This window comes from Fragaria vesca, linkage group LG5 (genome assembly GCF_000184155.1).
Source record: "Fragaria vesca subsp. vesca linkage group LG5, FraVesHawaii_1.0, whole genome shotgun sequence".
NCBI classification, from domain to species: domain Eukaryota; kingdom Viridiplantae; phylum Streptophyta; class Magnoliopsida; order Rosales; family Rosaceae; genus Fragaria; species Fragaria vesca.
This window is the reverse complement of record NC_020495.1, coordinates 7,484,891-7,501,945: the sequence shown is the minus strand read 5'-3', so window position 1 is coordinate 7,501,945 and position 17,055 is coordinate 7,484,891. Positions and strand designations below refer to the sequence as shown.

The 17,055-nt window shown below is 40.6% G+C and overlaps 5 protein-coding genes across 5 annotated transcripts; 2 read left to right on the top strand and 3 right to left on the bottom strand.

Annotated features, from left to right (window-relative positions):
* Window positions 1-786: 786 nt before the first annotated feature.
* On the bottom strand, window positions 787-1,251 carry LOC101296390 (putative ribonuclease H protein At1g65750-like). Its single transcript, XM_004301056.1, has one exon. It carries the CDS (start codon window positions 1,249-1,251, stop codon window positions 787-789), a length of 465 nt encoding a protein of 154 aa, XP_004301104.1.
* A 74-nt stretch (window positions 1,252-1,325) lies between these two features.
* LOC101296109 (pentatricopeptide repeat-containing protein At5g60960, mitochondrial-like) lies at window positions 1,326-2,627 on the top strand. The gene has a single exon (XM_004301055.1). The coding sequence runs from the start codon at window positions 1,326-1,328 to the stop codon at window positions 2,625-2,627; it is 1,302 nt and encodes a 433-aa protein (XP_004301103.1).
* A 550-nt stretch (window positions 2,628-3,177) lies between these two features.
* LOC101306916 (cleavage stimulation factor subunit 1-like) lies at window positions 3,178-6,947 on the bottom strand. Its single transcript, XM_004299236.1, has 14 exons — window positions 6,849-6,947; window positions 6,493-6,576; window positions 6,285-6,400; window positions 6,066-6,138; window positions 5,882-5,965; window positions 5,713-5,799; window positions 5,324-5,394; window positions 5,023-5,074; window positions 4,871-4,928; window positions 4,647-4,747; window positions 4,373-4,527; window positions 3,993-4,101; window positions 3,565-3,621; window positions 3,178-3,490 (listed from the first exon to the last, which is right to left on the bottom strand). The coding sequence occupies exons 1-14, from the start codon at window positions 6,945-6,947 to the stop codon at window positions 3,335-3,337; spliced, it is 1,302 nt and encodes a 433-aa protein (XP_004299284.1). The 3' UTR covers window positions 3,178-3,334.
* Window positions 6,948-8,475: 1,528 nt separating this feature from the next.
* On the top strand, window positions 8,476-11,713 carry LOC101307205 (protein COBRA-like). The gene is made up of 6 exons (XM_004299237.1): window positions 8,476-8,653; window positions 9,044-9,123; window positions 9,454-9,910; window positions 10,257-10,416; window positions 10,580-10,857; window positions 10,996-11,713. The coding sequence occupies exons 1-6, from the start codon at window positions 8,551-8,553 to the stop codon at window positions 11,286-11,288; spliced, it is 1,371 nt and encodes a 456-aa protein (XP_004299285.1). The 5' UTR covers window positions 8,476-8,550; the 3' UTR covers window positions 11,289-11,713.
* LOC101307493 (COBRA-like protein 4-like) lies at window positions 11,708-13,693 on the bottom strand. The gene is made up of 6 exons (XM_004299238.1): window positions 13,561-13,693; window positions 13,388-13,467; window positions 12,844-13,300; window positions 12,606-12,753; window positions 12,250-12,527; window positions 11,708-12,160 (listed from the first exon to the last, which is right to left on the bottom strand). Exons 1-6 carry the CDS (start codon window positions 13,679-13,681, stop codon window positions 11,877-11,879), a joined length of 1,368 nt encoding a protein of 455 aa, XP_004299286.1. The 5' UTR covers window positions 13,682-13,693; the 3' UTR covers window positions 11,708-11,876.
* Window positions 13,694-17,055: the final 3,362 nt, after the last annotated feature.

Here is a 17,055-nt window from a genome sequence, read left to right as displayed (position 1 = left end):
AAAGTTGTTCGAAATGTTGAGACGAAGATTCTGTCAAATTTTGGTCGTGATTGGAGGTGGCCGAAAGTTTCTGCAGTTTTTTTTTCAAAACCCAGCAACTTTAGCCGACGATATTTAAACCTATATTCGTCGGCTATAGTATTTTTTAATTTTTTTTTATAAGGTTTAGCCGACGAATTATGACATGTTTCGTCGGCTATAGTTATTTTTTTAATTTTTTTATAAGGTTTAGCCGACGAAATATAGTATATTTCGTCGGCTATAGTTATTTTTTTAAATTTTTTATAAGGTTTAGCCGACGAAATCTAGTAAATTTCGTCGGCTATAGTTATTTTTTTAAATTTTTTATAAGGTTTAGCCGACGAAATATAGTAAATTTCGTCGGCTATAGTTATTTTTTAATTATTTATTACACACTTTAGCCGACGAATATATTAATTGTTTCGTCGGCTAAAGTATGGGAAAAAAACAGACGACAGGTTTTTCGTCGGCTAACTGTGGGACTATAGCCGACGAAAATAAAAATTTCGTCGGCTAAAGTCATCACCGATGACCTTTTCCCGACAACACTATAGCCGACGAGCCTTCGTCGGCTAAGATCTTAGCCGACGAATTAAGATAACAGGCCGACGAAAATTTTTCGTTGGCTAAAGTGCTTGTCCTGGTAGTGAAGTCTCCGTCTTAAAATACCATTATTGTTTTCTTGAAGCTACCCATAATACAAAAAGGCGGATTCTAAAAAAAATGTGTCTTTGTTCAAAGAGTGTTCATAATAAGTTAAGCCATCTACTGACATATTGCATTCCCTGTAAATATCAACCAAAGAGTTTTGAACACGGTAAGGAGGCCATGAAGAGGATGGGTATCATCCCACTCCCCTTTAACCATATTAACTACAAGAGCAGAATCAGATTCAACCAAAATATGGGTTACATTCTGCCCTGCCATTTTCAAACCAATGCAAAGAGCCCATAATTCAGCCACAAGAATATCTCCTACACCAAGATTGGCAGAAAAACCACAAACCCAATCTCCATCACTATTTCGAATCAATCCCCCAGCTGCTATAGAACCATTATGAGACAATCTTGAACCATCAATATTAAGCTTTAAAACATCACAAGGAGGAAGAGACCATTTTAATAGGACCTGATTTTGAGAATCAAATATACTGCAAGCCCAGTTGAGCCTGCTATAATGGGCCTGGAAATATGAATCCCGGGCCGGTAGTGATGGCCCAAACCTCCCCATTTCTGTTAAACCGTTCCCCACCGTTTTCGATCTTTCGGATCCCTAAACCCTTAACCCTCTCTCTCTCTCTGAAAATGCGTCGTGTACCGCCTCTGCAACTCCGGCGAGTCCTGCTCCGCCACCTCACAACCTCTTCACCTCCACCGCTCCAAACCCACATCCCAATCCCCTCAACCAAACCCACCCATTTCCACTACTCCCAACCCACCATAACCACCGCACCAACCCTTCACTTCCTCAATTCCTTCTCCTCCTTCTCGACCCGACCCGCGCATCCAAACCCGGCCCAACTAGCCCACTCTCTCTCCACCGAACTCCTCCGCGACCCCACCTCCGACGCCCCCTCCGTCGCCCGCCGCCTCCAGTCAACCTTCCCCCGCTTCACTCCGACCCCAACTCTAATCCAATCCGTGCTCAGCCTCTCCGCCGACGCCGACCGCCGCGCGATTCTAGGGTTCCTCACCTGGCTCATCTCCCGCGATAATCTCGACCACGGCGACGAGATCCTCTCCTTGTTCGTCGACCATTTCGGGGAGAGGAGGGACTTCAAGGCGGCGCATGACGCGATTCTCACCGGCCGGAAACTCGCCGGGCCCAAAACAGCCTCGTCGAATTTCGCCGGGATGATCAGAGCAGGCAGGATTCCGCAGGCGGTTGCGTTCTTTGATAAAATGGAGAAGGAGTATGGGATCCGATTGGAGCGAGAAACTGTCAAATTGGCGGCGGAGAAGGTTTGCGAGAATGCCTTTGCGGCCGAGAGAATGGTGAAGCGTTTAGCGAATGAGGTGCCGAGAAATGTGGAGACTTGGAATGTGGTGATTAGGTGTTTGTGTAAGATTAGGAAGACGCAGGATGCGTTGCGCCTGTTTCATAGGATGTGTGGTGAGAAGGGGCTTGCCACGCCGAATGAGAGTACTTATGTTGTGTTGATAAGGGGATTGTATAAGGGGGGTAGGATTGAGGAGGGAGATGCAATGTTGGAGAGGATGAAGAAAGCCGGGTTGAAGGTGGATAACAAGGTGTATTACCGGGTTTTGAAGACATTGTGTAGTGTGGGGAAGTTTGATCATGCAGTGAGTATGGTGAACAAGATGAAGGAGGATGGGTGTGAGCCTGGGGTCAAGGTTTATTTGCTGATGATGGACAAATTGGGAGGTGATTACCGGGTTGATAAAGCGGTTAAAGACAGTAAGCCGGGGCAGTTGAAGCTGCGGCCAAGGCTGCACAAGCTGCATGAGCCTTTTAAGAGGAGGGAGAAGCCTGTGAAGGTGAAGGAAACGATCAGTGAGAAGGTGCAAAGGAAGAGGAGACGTATTAAGCAAGTAAGGTTGCTGTTTGTGAAGAAGCCGATTAGAGGGCTGCATCGACCCTTCTGATCACAGATGTTGGAGTTTTGATCATGTTTCCAAAGGGATTTGTTTTCATCAAAGTTACTGTGTCGCTTTCTATACTGGTAGTATTGCACTCGGCAATAAAAGGTTTCTCCTGTGTTCTTTTTACTCTAGTAATTTCACATGCTTTACAAACTCAAGCTTTACTCTTCTTCTAAACTTATGTCACACTAATGAACACAGTGTAACTTGCATATGTGAGTATGTGACGTTGTAGTTCTCTTCTGCAATCTGCTTACTCTGCTAAAGCTGTGTTTCCAAACTACATATAGTGAAAATCGTAGTTAATGATTTGAGTTATGGCAGTAGCATTGGACTCTCTTTCGCTGCTTGTTCATGATAGTTAGGTTTCTGTGGTGGAGAATTATTTGTGTTAAGATGATAGTCAAGCTTTCGAATTCATGTAGTACATGCTCATAGATCTGAGTTCAGCAGTCGCTTCTATTTGAGGAAAAAAATACGAGTTGTTGTATCCAGGAATTGAGCCATGAACAGGGTACAGAAATTGACAAAACTGAAAGAACAGTTGAATTGGCAAGACAAACGGAATCAATATAGTTGGGTGTCATTTATCAATATGTTTCTGGGTCATGTGCAGGTTCTATCCATTGATATAGTTTTACAGACACAAGTGAATCCTAATCAAATACTAATCTACAGTCCCGATTAAGTAAGCCGCCGCTTTCCCAAGCTTATAGGCTTTCCTTCCAGAACCGAATTGATCTGTCAGTCCCACAGGAAACAAATGCCGCTTCAGTTGGTGAGTGCTCGAGCCAGCGGAAAGCACCATTATGATTGGAGGGCCACCTTGCTACTACTTCTGCTGTCAGAGCATCCCAGACAACAATCTGCAAGCACCCTAGATTTAGTAATTGAAATGTAGGCACCACTATTCCAGTTAGATAGATAAGAGTTAACAAACCTCATTGCTTGGTTCATCCATGGACAGTACAAATTCCTCGGTATCATTAAAAACAGCCTGCATAAGTGAAAAAACACTTATAAAACGAATACATAAACAGTTGTCACAGACTTGATAGTCTTTTGGATTCCCTGGAACCGGGGGGTCATGATAATGAGGAAGGATATTCAAGTGTAGTGGAATGCAAGGTTCATAATTGGTTGGATCGAGAAGAATTGTTTTTCAGGATTTGTACATACTTGAGAAGAGGACTTATTTAGCCTTCTCTGGTATATGAATGCATACTTAATCCTTTTCAGAAGAAAGGGGAGTGAGGAAGAATCGACATCAATATAAAGACTTGAGCACACTGCTCAACCTAAAAGTACTTGTATTATTTGTTTCTTAAAAAAATGAAAAATAAATCTCCAAAGGTCTGTCTGACATACCTGACATCTTAATTGAGTATGTGCAGCTCCTATATATTGTTTAACCAATTTTCCAGTGCCTACATCCCAAAGCTTCACAGTAGAATCCTTCCCAGACGAGAGAACAAACCTAGAAAGCCAGCATTTAAGTCATACCACGATAAGGTTCCAAGATCAAGATTTAGAAATTCAGAAGTGAATCAACTAATACAACAATATATTACTTCTTTCACACAAATATCCCCACTGTTCCAAGTCCTCCGCATATAGAACAACAAAATGCTGAAGGATACATGAATTCGTTGTCCATGTCACCCAACAATCATGAAACAACTTAAATGCGGAGACATCGATTCTCAGCAGACATCTCTCCGGGCATAGATACATTATATGATACATACCTTTCGTCCTTGGTAAAATTTGCACTGGTGGCCTCTGCTGTGCCATGTGCACCAACTATGGACCGTATGCAACTGGCAGTTACACCATCCCATAAGCGAATAGCACTATCTTTGGAAGCTGTAACATACACGCCACCGGTAGCTGAATACCTGATCTGATGAGCAAATATATATACTTTAATTGCTATTATGGAATAGAATCATTAAAGCAATACCTGATCCATACAGGAAAACAGATCATTAAAGCAATTAAAAGAGATAAGGTCAGCAATACCTGATTTATTGCTCCGTTAACATCAATTTCTGGGGCATTTGCAGATAGGTAACACTGGAAGCTATTGATATCATATAAGTGAGGAATTGGATGATCAGTCCCTGTGATTATTTGGACATGAACCTCATCAAAGTCCAATCGCTATATGATATCATCAGATAATACCAACTCATAGGCTGTTTTTTTTTTTTTTCATTGACAATTAAGACAGAAAAGCATATTACCAGCTAAAAGAAACTCTCCAGAAGGATGAAACGATACTGAACACACATTGTGTGTATCCTGTTCATGACAAGGGAAACTATGTTTTTTTAGTAACGTAGTTCTAAGTTCTAAACGATGGAGATAAATTCAAGAGTATCAGATGCAAGCAAACCTGGATAACTCTGAATGCCCTCTTTGCAGTCATTTTGGAATAATCAAAGAACCTGAAAGTAGCAAAAATAGTTGGCTAAGAGTGCATAATGAAATCTTGTTTGTTTACAGCTAATGTGATATTTTTTCAAGTGTTTTTGACAGGAGTGGAATGGCAAACTGGAAATAAGGGACAAAATTAGAGTACAAAAAACATGCTGTTCTACCATTGCAAGACCATAAAGTTTATTCATGAATAGATAATGGGGTATACAATATGGAATCAACCTCAACTTTATCTGAGAGAGAAGAAAAATCCATACTTTATTGTGTGATCTTTTGCCCCAGATATAAGTATAGAGCTCTGAGGATGGAAATCCAAATCATTTATGGGCTGCAGTTGCATTGAAATAACATTAGACAGTAGGGACATCCAGGAGTTAAGAATTAATACTATTAGTTGAAGGCTTATTTTTTGTTTAATGCTCCTACCCATAGTCATGGGCTCAATGCATACTCAACATAAGTACTCTTAAGCTTCTTTTTTTTAACAATGTTTGTGGGATGAAAGAAGAAATATTTCCACAGCGGCAAATATTAGAAGAAAGGTTGATTTACTTGTAAATGGTCATAGGGTTTAGGGTTGAATGTTTGTGGGATGAAAGAAGAAATATTTCCACAGCGGCAAATATTAGAAGAAAGGTTGATTTACTTGTAAATGGTCATAGAATGTACGTATGACAGGTCGCACAGGTCCATCTCTTGCCTCTGGAAGCATCATTTGCTTAACTTTTGCAACCTGAAACACAGAATATCACTATGATTTAGATCCAGCCCATGGTTGAAAAGAAAACCAAACTTAGAGCTAATAGAAGCATTACCTCAAATAGCTTTATTGACGTGTCTGAACTTCCAGTAGCGACAAACTTCCCATCAGGACTAAACCTTGCACATCTGGCAATATTCTAGAAAGTATAACCCATCAGTCAGAACCAATCTACATCATGCCCGAATTAATACAAATATATATGTAATGCAATGTCTCTATTTCCTATTTATGTATACCTTGTGCTCCGAAAGATGGCGTGTCTCATGCTTTGGGAAACTCTTTGACGAGCCTTTTGTTTCCTGGACAGCACTGTATTGACAACAGACAGATCAAGTTATGAGTTATTATGCTAACCATCTAATTAGCTATAAGATACAAGCACATCATAGATATAGCAAAATGCTTTGGAACCACTAACTCAATTGCTAGGATACTCATTCGGATAACGTAATTACCCAAAATCAACAGAGGCAGTGTGAAGAGCCGACGTTCCCGAAGGTATCAAGGTACCAAAATCATTAGCAAGAGAAGAAACCCCCCTTACCACCTCATCTTTCTCCACTGCAAGGCCCTGTTATCACCTTAGTACCGCCAATACTCTCTTTTTCGAGCACAACCAACTAAATGCAACACTCAAAATAAGCCTTGAAATGCAAACCAAACCTTAGCAACCAGCTGAACAAGCTTATTAGCCGGGACTTCAACATTCAGTGACGTCATTGTTGCTGAAGCAACAGCACTTGCAGCCTACGATGGGGTAAACAAAAAGTCCATAACATTCACAATCACATATTTTCTAATGGAAATTTCTTGACACTACTAAACCAATCTCAAAACAACTGAATATGCTACCACTCTTAACCAAAAACCCAAAAAGATTGAAACTTTGTGAGACCCAAATGCTTATGAGGCCTCAGCTGGGTCATGTTCACACCTTTGATTACTAATCCAAAACTGAACCATTGTCTTAAACCAGAAGAAGAAATCAAAGCAATGAAAAAGATGAGAACTTTGGTTACCTGGCGAAGATTATTGTCGCGAAGATAGGCGACAATGAGAGAATTGAGCTCTCTGTAGAGCTTGGCATCTTGAAGAGTCTGCTCTACGCCGCTCTCCATTTTTGTTTTCACTCTAAAACCCCTCTTCTGCCAAACCGTCTGCTTCTGCTTCCGAGAGTTCTAAATCCTTCCGCAGCGACGTGTCGTTTAGTCATGGTGTTGTACTTGATTCACACGACAATGTACACTTGAGAGAGAGAGAGAGAGAGAGAGAGAGAGAGAGAGCTTATTTTAAGGTCCTTCACATTTCACTAAATTGTCAATATACTCTTCTTGTGGACAAGTTCACAAGATTAATCCCTTCAAAATCCCCCCAAAAGTTTAACACGAAAAGACATATCTCGTATTCGAACGAATCTTAATACCGGGCTCTAATCCTACTCGAGTGTGTCAACCTTTTGTGCATCACACATAGTTGATACGTTTCTGAAACACACTCTTTATGTAGCGCAACGCCACTATACTATGAACAACAATCTTTTCAATTTTATAATCAGTTTTATGAAATGATGTAGGCATACAAAATGTTAAGTTGTTAGTACTTCTTCTAACTTCTTTTGCAGATAGTACAAGAACTTGCATCGTAGAATAACAATATATTCGTTGATATGTTTAGATCATTAGAAATAGCATAATATGTGTTTGGTACCTAGTCTAGTTGGTTAATCAACTCATCAATCACACTCATATATAGAATATTCACACCAACTAATTTAAGATCACTAGCTACTTCTATATGTGTGATATTATTTTCTTCTGGGTCTTAATGAAAAGAGTGCATGATTGTCCAAAGAATATAATACCAATTTGTGACTATAATTTGGTTGTTGGGAGCAAGATTTGGACAAAAACATCTCTTTCCCATTGCACAAGCTACCATTGAATTTGCTCTCCACCGACACTAAAGGATGCCTTGTGGCCCATACACTTTTGCTGTCTTGCTTCAACACCCATTTTATATCAAATCGCATTTTGTCTCCATGAAATATATACCATGTATTTGTAGCCATTTCCAATAACACCCCTCAATTAACATGTGTATTAGTTGCTCATAAACTATATCAACAACCCTAATAACACTGAATCCCAAGCGAGTGACTCGAACTATTATCTTCAAAACGTTAATCAAATGTGCTTAGATGGTCTATAGATCAGAATCGAAAACACATGCACCAACCGACCTACATTAGAGTTACCTAAGTTCTCTTTACAATTCAGTGTTCACCTCCACTTAAGGCCTTTTTTCGTATATATAAACATTTCACCCCGCACAAACAAAATTCTGGATCCGCCAGCCGAAATGCAATAAGGTAAAGAGTCCAAAAAAAAGAGACCTATTACAAGGGGGGTATATCTGAAAAAAAATAAAATCAGAGGGGTATATCTGTCAATAACAAGGGGGCTGTGTCACTAACAGCAGCAATAACTAAACTCCAGTAATGTATTAACTGGTAAACTGGATCACTAAACAGTGATTAGAGTGACCTTTAAAAGTCACTTGCCATGTGAAAAAGAAACCAGCCACGCCCAGTTGGCCATTTCCACATCTCTATCTCTCTCTGTCTCCCTCTCTCTCTCTCCATTTTTCTTGGCACCAGAGATCTTGAACTGCTTCAGAGCTCAAGCATCTATCACTGTTTGGACTAAATCTGCATCAAGGAAAATGGAGTCCCAGTGCCTCTCAGCCACTGGATCCATAGCTAAACTCAGCAGCTTCACCATTCTGCTCTTCTTTTTGGTTTCCTCCCTCACTTTCACTTCCACAGGTAACTACCCAGATTGAAGCTTTCTCTCCATGCTTCTAAATTTACTGTCTTGTTAGTTTTCTTCTAGTTTGGTTTTATGGGCTTTAGTTAATTGCTTCTTAATTTGTTTTCATAAATCAAAGTATTGATCTTTCTATCTTGTAGTGAAATTTGTTTCTAATTTTGGAAAGATTCAGTGGATTTCCCATTATAGGTGTTCCAAATTTGTTTCTATTTGGTAATAGTATAAATGCCTTTGAGACAATGAAGTGGAAGTAGTTGTCTTTGAATCAACAAGTACTTTGGTTTTCCGATGAAACTTTGTTTGATGTATTAATCATTGAATATAATGAAGTCAACGTGTTAGGAAATGTTGAGGATTGATGTTTGTTTTGATGGATGTTTGTGCAGAAGCTTATGATGCGCTTGATCCACTTGGGAACGTCACGATTAAATGGGATGTCATTAGTTGGACTCCTGATGGATACGTTGTAAGTATTTATGAGCTCCAGCTTTCCTTTTATGTTATATTTCTTGCCTTTATTAGATGCTTTCGAAGCAGGATTATGATTGAGTTAGACCTGATTGTACATTTTAGTTCCTTAGTTTTTGGTAATCTTAGAGCTTTCTTGAGATGAAATAAGCCTGTAGATAATTCATGTTCTCGGCTGGTGATTTGTGTTTACTTGTAACTGAATCCAGTAAAAGAGGAATTTAGAGTTATTTTCCTCTTGGTGTTGACTAATCACATCTGAAGTTCTGCTTCCCAAAGATTATTATACTTGATTTTCTGATATGAAATATATGGTTTGGATTGGCAGGCCGTTGTTACAATGTTCAACTTCCAGCAGTATCGTCATATACAAGCGCCAGGTTGGACGTTAGGATGGACATGGGCAAAGAAGGAAGTAATCTGGAGCATGGTGGGAGCTCAAACCACTGAGCAAGGAGACTGTTCAAGATACAAAGGCAACGTACCACATTGCTGTAAGAAGGATCCCACAGTCGTGGATTTGTTACCTGGAACTCCTTATAACCAGCAGATTGCAAATTGCTGCAAAGGAGGGGTTATGCAATCATGGATCCAAGATCCAGGGAATGCTGTAAGTTCATTCCAGGTCAGTGTGGGTGCTGCAGGAACCACTAACAAGACTGTTAGACTTCCTAAAAACTTCACATTGAAAGCACCAGGGCCTGGATATTCTTGTGGGCGAGCAGCGATTGTCAAGCCAACCAGATATCTAACAGCGGATAAAAGAAGATGGACCCAAGCCATGAGTAAGTTCCAGCGACCTAACTAATCATAAGTTCATAACTGATGAAGAGAGTATGGGCAATGAGATGACTAAGGTGGCATTTAGAGTAACCCGGATGTGCAAAACTCTATAGGTGTTAATTTAGACTGCAGTAACTAACTCCTAAATATGGTATCTGTTGACATTTCAGTACATATAGTTTTCGCATAGGGAAAATCTTGTGTAGTTTCAAGGTGCACTTTAGATATCGAAATGGTTCAATAAAGCTGCAAGTCAATTGTGTATGGCTTTATTTTTTATTTTTTTAATTATAGTGTGAAAAACCTAGTTTTCATGTTTTTATTTAACATTTCATCATCTCTTTGCAGTGACCTGGAATATTACTTGCACATACTCTCAATTCTTAGCTCAGAAGACACCTACTTGTTGTGTTTCTCTCTCATCCTTCTATAATGACACCATAGTAAACTGTCCGACTTGTGCATGTGGTTGTGAGAACAACAGTACAAATCCTGGGAGCTGCGTAGAGTAAGTTCTCTGACTCATGAATCGTTGTGTTTGTGTATCTAGCTTTTCTTTTCCCCCTCCATATTCTTCTATTGGGTATTGCATTACTTTATTAATGTTCACGAGCTAGATTTTGTAGTAATAGTAGATCCTACATCTTTCTTATGCTGGCACTTGTTTGCAGGCCAGACTCTCCATACTTAGCTTCAGCTGTAGCAGGTAATGGAAAATCTGCTAATTCTCCTTTGGTCCAGTGTACTAGCCATATGTGTCCAGTGAGAGTCCATTGGCATGTGAAGCTCAATTACAAGGAGTACTGGAGGGTGAAAGTCACAGTTACGAATTTCAATTACAGAATGAACTACACTCTCTGGAATCTTGTTGTTCAACATCCCAACTTCGATAATTTGACCAAGATTTTCAGCTTCAATTATAAGTCATTGACTCCTTATGCTGGCTTGAGTAAGTTTTTGGTGCCCTACTTCAATCGAAATTTTAGATTTTTGGAGTTGGCGGCTCTTTGTCAATTTCTGACTTGATATCTGGTGCAGTTTTAACTTTCTGACATAAATTTTGTCTATGTAAATTGTGATTGTGCAGATGATACTGCAATGCTCTGGGGAGTCAAGTTTTATAATGATTTGCTCATGCAAGCTGGTCCTCTTGGAAATGCACAGTCAGAGCTTCTATTTCGGAAAGATACGTCAACTTTTACTTTTGAAAAGGGATGGGCTTTCCCCCGAAGGGTTTATTTTAACGGTGATAACTGTGTCATGCCACCTCCAGATGCTTATCCGTGGTTACCAAATGCCAGTCCTAGACCAACCATTTCCCTACTTAGTCCGGTCATAACTATCGTGGCATCTTTGGTATTCTTATTGGCTTATGCATAGTGAGTGGGTAGACAAAGTAAGGTCTGTTACGTCGAAAGAATTGTAGTATTTCCATCAAGTTCAGTCTGCATTAAAGCTTATGGAAATCCGGTTGATGTGGTCAAATGTGTTGGTGCTGTGACCTCTACAATACAAGTGGTTCAGCTGCACTCCAGTTTAATGGTGGCTACAATATTCTGCCTGAAAATCTGTTACACGTATAAACAATTTATTCTTACTGCTGTTTTTTTGTTTAAATTCAGCTGTTGTATGAATCCATAGTGAATATGTTCTCTTAGCATTACGAGATATTTCATGAAGAAATCAAAGCTCATGTATGATTTTTGTTCAGTGAACCAGTGTTGTATAACAGTGATTAATATTTATTTTCCTCGAGTTGAAAATACAGTTCTATATGTAGAAAATGAGCCGTTTGGTTTGCTTTGACAAAATTTCAGACATTTCTGAGAATTCAAATGTGGGTTACATTTTGACACAAGTTGACACAAGCATATTATCACATTGGATAAACCGACCAACCTTCTATACTAACCTCTTATCAGCAATGGCCTTTTAATATAGCAGTTTCTGTCCTCAGTAGAAATGTGATCAATATATACAAAACATTATCAGAAGCAAAGAGGCTGCCATTTTTAAGATTGAAACGGAATCTACATGACCGGAGTTTGGAAGAGAAGGGTAGGCGTCGGGAGGAGGTAGCCTGCATTCATCACCGTTGAAGTAAACCTTCCTAGGGAACGCCCACCCCTGCTTGAATGTGAAGGTGTTCTTGTCTTTCTGCATAAGCACCTCAGACTGCACATTTCCTAAAGGCCCGGCTTCCATCAACAAGTCATTGTAAAACTTCATGCCATAGAACATTCCAGTGTCATCTGCACATAGCAAGCAACAACTTTAACATGTTAGTATCAGACTCAAGCTGATTCGATAAGCATTGTGTAACTGCACAAAAGGAACTTACTGATGGACTGGTAAGCAACAAGGGGCTTGTAATCAAAGCTAAAGACTTGAGTGATGTTATTGAGATTAGGGTGCTGTGCAACGAGTGTCCACTCGGTGTAGTTGAGCCGGTAGTTGAAATTCGTGACAGAAATCTTGACGCGCCAATAGTCCTTGTAATTTTGCTTCACATGCCAGTGCACTCGGATCGGGCACATATGGTGTGTGCACTGCAACAATGGTGTGTTATCCTTTCTCGGTGTGTTGATTCCTGCCTTTTGTAGTAGTTTTGAGTCTCCCCTGTAGCCAGAATTGCATTATGTTCAGGTGTGTGAATATGTTGGCCTATTCTATGTGGATAGGTTTGTGGAGGCTTACTTGATGCAATCTTTCTTATTGTGACAACCACAAGAGCAAGATGGGCATGGAACTACGGTTTCATTGTAGAAAGATGAAAACGAAACGCAGCAGCTGGGGTTCTTGGAGGCAAGTAACTGTGAATAGGTACATGTCACATTCCATGTCACTGTAACACAAAGATGATTAGAATGATATGTTTGGAGACATTTGTTTACATTTTCAAAGATCTTAGACTTAGAGAGCAAGATTATCTTACTAAGTGCTTGAGTCTTTCGCCTACGATCAGCTGTGAGGAAGACAGTGGATGGCACAACCTTTGCAGGGCCGCAAGTGTACCCTGGTCCCGGACCAAGCAAGGTGAAGTTCTTGGGAAGCTTGACTGTTTTATTTGAAGTTCCGCCTTGCCCGACGCTCACCTGGAAGGCCGACACTGAAGCTGAAGGGTCCTGTCCCCAAGATGCCATGACACCACCTTTGCAGCAGTTGCTGAACTGTTGGTTGAAAGGAACTCCGGGTAGCAAGTCAACAACTGTTGGAGTTTTCTTGCAACAATGTGGCGTGTTTCCTTTGAATTTGGAACAGTCTCCTTGCTCTGTCGTCTGAGCTCCCACCATGGTCCAGATTACTTCTTTCTTCGCCCATGTCCATCCTAGTGTCCAGCCGGGGTTCGCGATTTGCCGGTACATTTGGAAGTTGTTCATGGTGACTGCAGCCTAGTATAATTCATATGATCATTGGAAAGATGATCTTTGTGTGAAAATGAATGAACAGACACAAAATGATCCACAATGATAACTTACAACATAACCATCTGGTGTCCAAGACATGACATCCCATTTGATCGTTATGTTTCCGGTTGGATCCAACGGGTCATATGCCGCTACAGAAATCACAAAAAATTGGAAGCAAGCAAAGCAAGTTAGTAACAGAATGAAAATGTACTTTTGATTTGTATTTATTATCAAAAATTTACCTGTAGGTGATACTAGCACACAAAATAACATGGCCAAGAATGTGATCTTCAGCCAAGAACAACATGTTACCACCTCAAGATGGATTCTGTGAGCTGGATCAGCCTGGTTATGGAGTTCCATGCTGAAGCAGGTTTCACTGGATCAGAAACTCTCCGGCCGGCGAGTACTTAAAAAGGAAAAGAAGAGGGAGAAGAGATATAGAGTGGAAGTGAATGTCTGGATGTCTCACCTACTGGTTGTTAGGTACCATTTATGTGATATTTCATCTTATTTGATATTTTCATACCCTCCTTTTTCTCTATGTCTCACTTTCACATGGTACCTTATTTAAATTCAATTAGTAATATATATGGAAATGGTGCATATGTTTGTGTTTCTGTATCTTGAAGCAAGTTTTGGTGTCGACGATCAATGATGTAAAAGCTGGCGGGAGATCACTGGAGGGTCTGAAGACAACGGCCCAACAACGGACACAGCCTTCACACTGTTAAGACTTGGGACTCCTATACTGGACTGCTTCAAGTACAAGTTTTATTCCTTATAGCCTGAAATTTGAGTTGTATTGAACAAGTGACTTATAAAGAAAGCTAATAACATTGCCATGTGTCCACTGTATTCAGATTTGGCACACTTGTTACTCGTTCTGTGCATCGAGGTGTTTGAGACATTCATATTAGATATGTAATGTGTTCGACGAATTATTTCAAAGAAAGTAAAACAAAAGTAACGCACTTGCGTTGTAAGAAACTCCGAGAAAAACACGTTCAAAAACAACCACAAGATGACAATGGGGTTACAAATGAGATACTTATAATTGACCACTTCACCATAATTGATCTCATCTTCAAGTCTGCAAAGCTTCCTCTCGTCCTGGCTTGCAGGATCATACGCATACAGAAGATTCTCACCTGCAGTGTCCCTTTTCGCCCACAGAAACTGATCATTCCAAACTCCAAAGAGAATCCCATTCCAAAGAACCAATACTTACCTGGCATGATAGTATATAGTTTCGTCTACTTGCCATTAGATCCATCATCACCTGCAAATTGTTCTGTCATCCCCCAAATATCACTCGTGCGCGGCCCCTTCCACTACGGCCTGCTCTATGTTACTAACCCTAACGAATTCCTCCATGAATACAGTCGAAACACATTACCATTGAATTCTGAAGGCAGTGTTATCTTCTGGATTTCCTCATCATGCAAATTGAACGAGAGAATATCATAATCACCTGCTACACGACTATTAGTACCAAGGACATGTCTTCTTGCCAACCAATACACCACTCCAGTTGAAGTAACAGAAGACTGCCAATAAAACTTGTAATCATCAAAAGGGAAACAAGCCTCAACTTCTCTCCATGAATTTTCGCTTTTAGTGAAGACTTGTGTTAGATATGTAAACCCTCCATTATAACCAGTCCGATCCTTGCTTCGTGAAATCATCAATATCTTGTAGTACGTCATTGGTGTTAATGAATCCAAACCCTACAATTTTTGAGAAAGTATCTTCCCCATCTAAAGACAAAGGTTCAGGAAGAAGCCTATGTTGTCCTGTTGTTGGGTTCCATACGATGTTCTCCGACGTCGGAAGTCCTTTGAGACAATAATGAAGGCAGACTAAACCGTTGCTAGATCTTAAAGGGCTGGTATTGTTACTGGAATCAAGGCATGCCTGATGCCTTTTATATAAGTGCGGTTATTGGGACCTCCAGATTTGCTCAGTGTACCTTCAGATGTTTTGACTTATTGAATTACAAATATAACCTCATACAAAATGACAATAATAGACATTGAATTTCACAAAAAAAAAAAATTAAGATTAGTATTCTTCCTTCTTTTTTTTTTTTTTCTTCAAGTTAACGATACAAAATGTGAAGAGTCTAGAAACCCTAAACCTAAGTGCAACCGTTGCTCAATCGCAAAGAACTACTACACCAAATGGAAGAATCTCCATTGATGAAGATGCAATTGGCCTTCTTAGGGTTTTCTTCTAGGTCAAAGGTTTTTGAGTTTTTAACTTTTTTTGGGAACATTAATCTGAATAGGTCATCGCCATTCTATAAGAGAAAGAGTTTGCAGCCCTTCCCTAGAGCTGTCAACACTGCTGGTATTGACAAGTACAACAAACTGCTTGCTTTCCAACAGACCCCTGTGTACCCCGGTTGTCAGAAGACTGTTCTTGAAAGTGTGATGGACGTAATGAAGATTAAAGTTGAGACAAAATCGACTGTGAAAGCTGTTAATGATTATCTACAGTACACTGCTTCGATGCTGCATCACGGTCATCGTCTTCCTACCACTCATCATAAGGTCCGATGTATCCTGAAAGATCTTGGGCTTTCCTACATCAAGATCCATGCATGCAGATATGACTGCGTTCTCTTTTGGGGTAAAGATCCAGAAGGGAATGACCTTGGTGGCCTTGACGCATGTCCGGTATGTCACACTGACAGATATAAGCTGACTCCTGCAGGCAACAGGAAACCTGTAAAAGTACTTCAGTATTTCCCTTTGAGGGATAGGTTGGAGCGGTTATACATGTCTTCACACACGGCCGAAGCTATGAGATGGCACGTTAATAGGGAATTGCATGACGAAAATATCCTTATACACCCTGCTGACGGGGAGGCTTGGAAGCATATAGACAGGGAGTTTCCTCATTTTGCGTCAGAGGTCCGGAATGTGAGGCTCGGGCTCTCATCCGACGGGTTCAACCCTTTTGGCAACATGAGTCTTCAATACAGTGTATGGCCGGTGATTTTGGTACCGTACAACCTTCCCCCATGGATGTGCATGAAGAAGGAATACAATATGTTGAGTTTGTTGATTCCGGGGCCCGGTTATCCAGGGAAGTGTCTCGATGTGTATTTGAGACCTTTGATTGAAGAGCTTAAATTTTTGTGAGACGTTGGTCATCCCACTTATGACAAGTACACGCACGACATGTTCCAAATGCATATCATGGTTGTTGGTACCATCAGTGATTTTCCTGCCCGTGGGATGTTGTCGGGCAACGTTGTTAGGGGATACAAGGCTTGTCCAGAGTGCCTTAGCGACGAGGGGAGCAGCAGTCATTGCAACAGATATGCAGATTTGGTCACCGTGCTTTCCTTCCATATAATCACGAATGGCGGTTCGATGAAAAGGCATTTGATGGGACCGTAGAACACGGTGTGCCTCCCAGAAGATGGACGGGGGAAGAAATTTTAGCAGTGCTTAATGAGTACGATTTTGGGCAGCTCAGCAATCATCCCAACATTGTGACGGCAATACCTGAAAGACCCGACAGGTACAAATTCTGGACACATAAGAGCATATTCTGGGAACTCCCATACTGGAGTAAGTTGTTGATCAGGCACTACCTAGATGTGATGCACATAGAAAATAATGTTTGCGACAATGTGGTGGGTACAGTGCTGAACTTGGAGGGGAAGACGAAAGACGGTCCTAAGGCACGCATTGATCTAAAAAAAAATAGCAATTAAAGAAGAA

What these genes read in the sequence shown, in the direction of transcription:
- LOC101296390 (XM_004301056.1), bottom strand. Translation starts at nt 1,251, where the DNA reads ATGGGGAGGTTTGGGCCATCACTACCGGCCCGGGATTCATATTTCCAG.
- LOC101296109 (XM_004301055.1), top strand. Translation starts at nt 1,326, where the DNA reads ATGCGTCGTGTACCGCCTCTGCAACTCCGGCGAGTCCTGCTCCGCCAC.
- LOC101306916 (XM_004299236.1), bottom strand. Translation starts at nt 6,947, where the DNA reads ATGGAGAGCGGCGTAGAGCAGACTCTTCAAGATGCCAAGCTCTACAGA. An exon ending in TGGAGAGTTTCTTTTAGCTG is followed by an intron (nt 4,748 to 4,870) that starts GTAATATGCTTT and finishes AAATAATCACAG; the next exon opens with GGACTGATCATCCAATTCCT. An exon ending in AATTTTACCAAGGACGAAAG is followed by an intron (nt 4,102 to 4,372) that starts GTATGTATCATA and finishes CTGGCTTTCTAG; the next exon opens with GTTTGTTCTCTCGTCTGGGA.
- LOC101307205 (XM_004299237.1), top strand. Translation starts at nt 8,551, where the DNA reads ATGGAGTCCCAGTGCCTCTCAGCCACTGGATCCATAGCTAAACTCAGC. An exon ending in AAGATGGACCCAAGCCATGA is followed by an intron (nt 9,911 to 10,256) that starts GTAAGTTCCAGC and finishes ATCTCTTTGCAG; the next exon opens with TGACCTGGAATATTACTTGC. An exon ending in GACTCCTTATGCTGGCTTGA is followed by an intron (nt 10,858 to 10,995) that starts GTAAGTTTTTGG and finishes GTGATTGTGCAG; the next exon opens with ATGATACTGCAATGCTCTGG.
- LOC101307493 (XM_004299238.1), bottom strand. Translation starts at nt 13,681, where the DNA reads ATGGAACTCCATAACCAGGCTGATCCAGCTCACAGAATCCATCTTGAG. An exon ending in AATAAGAAAGATTGCATCAA is followed by an intron (nt 12,528 to 12,605) that starts GTAAGCCTCCAC and finishes TTCTGGCTACAG; the next exon opens with GGGAGACTCAAAACTACTAC. An exon ending in TGTTGCTTACCAGTCCATCA is followed by an intron (nt 12,161 to 12,249) that starts GTAAGTTCCTTT and finishes TGCTATGTGCAG; the next exon opens with ATGACACTGGAATGTTCTAT.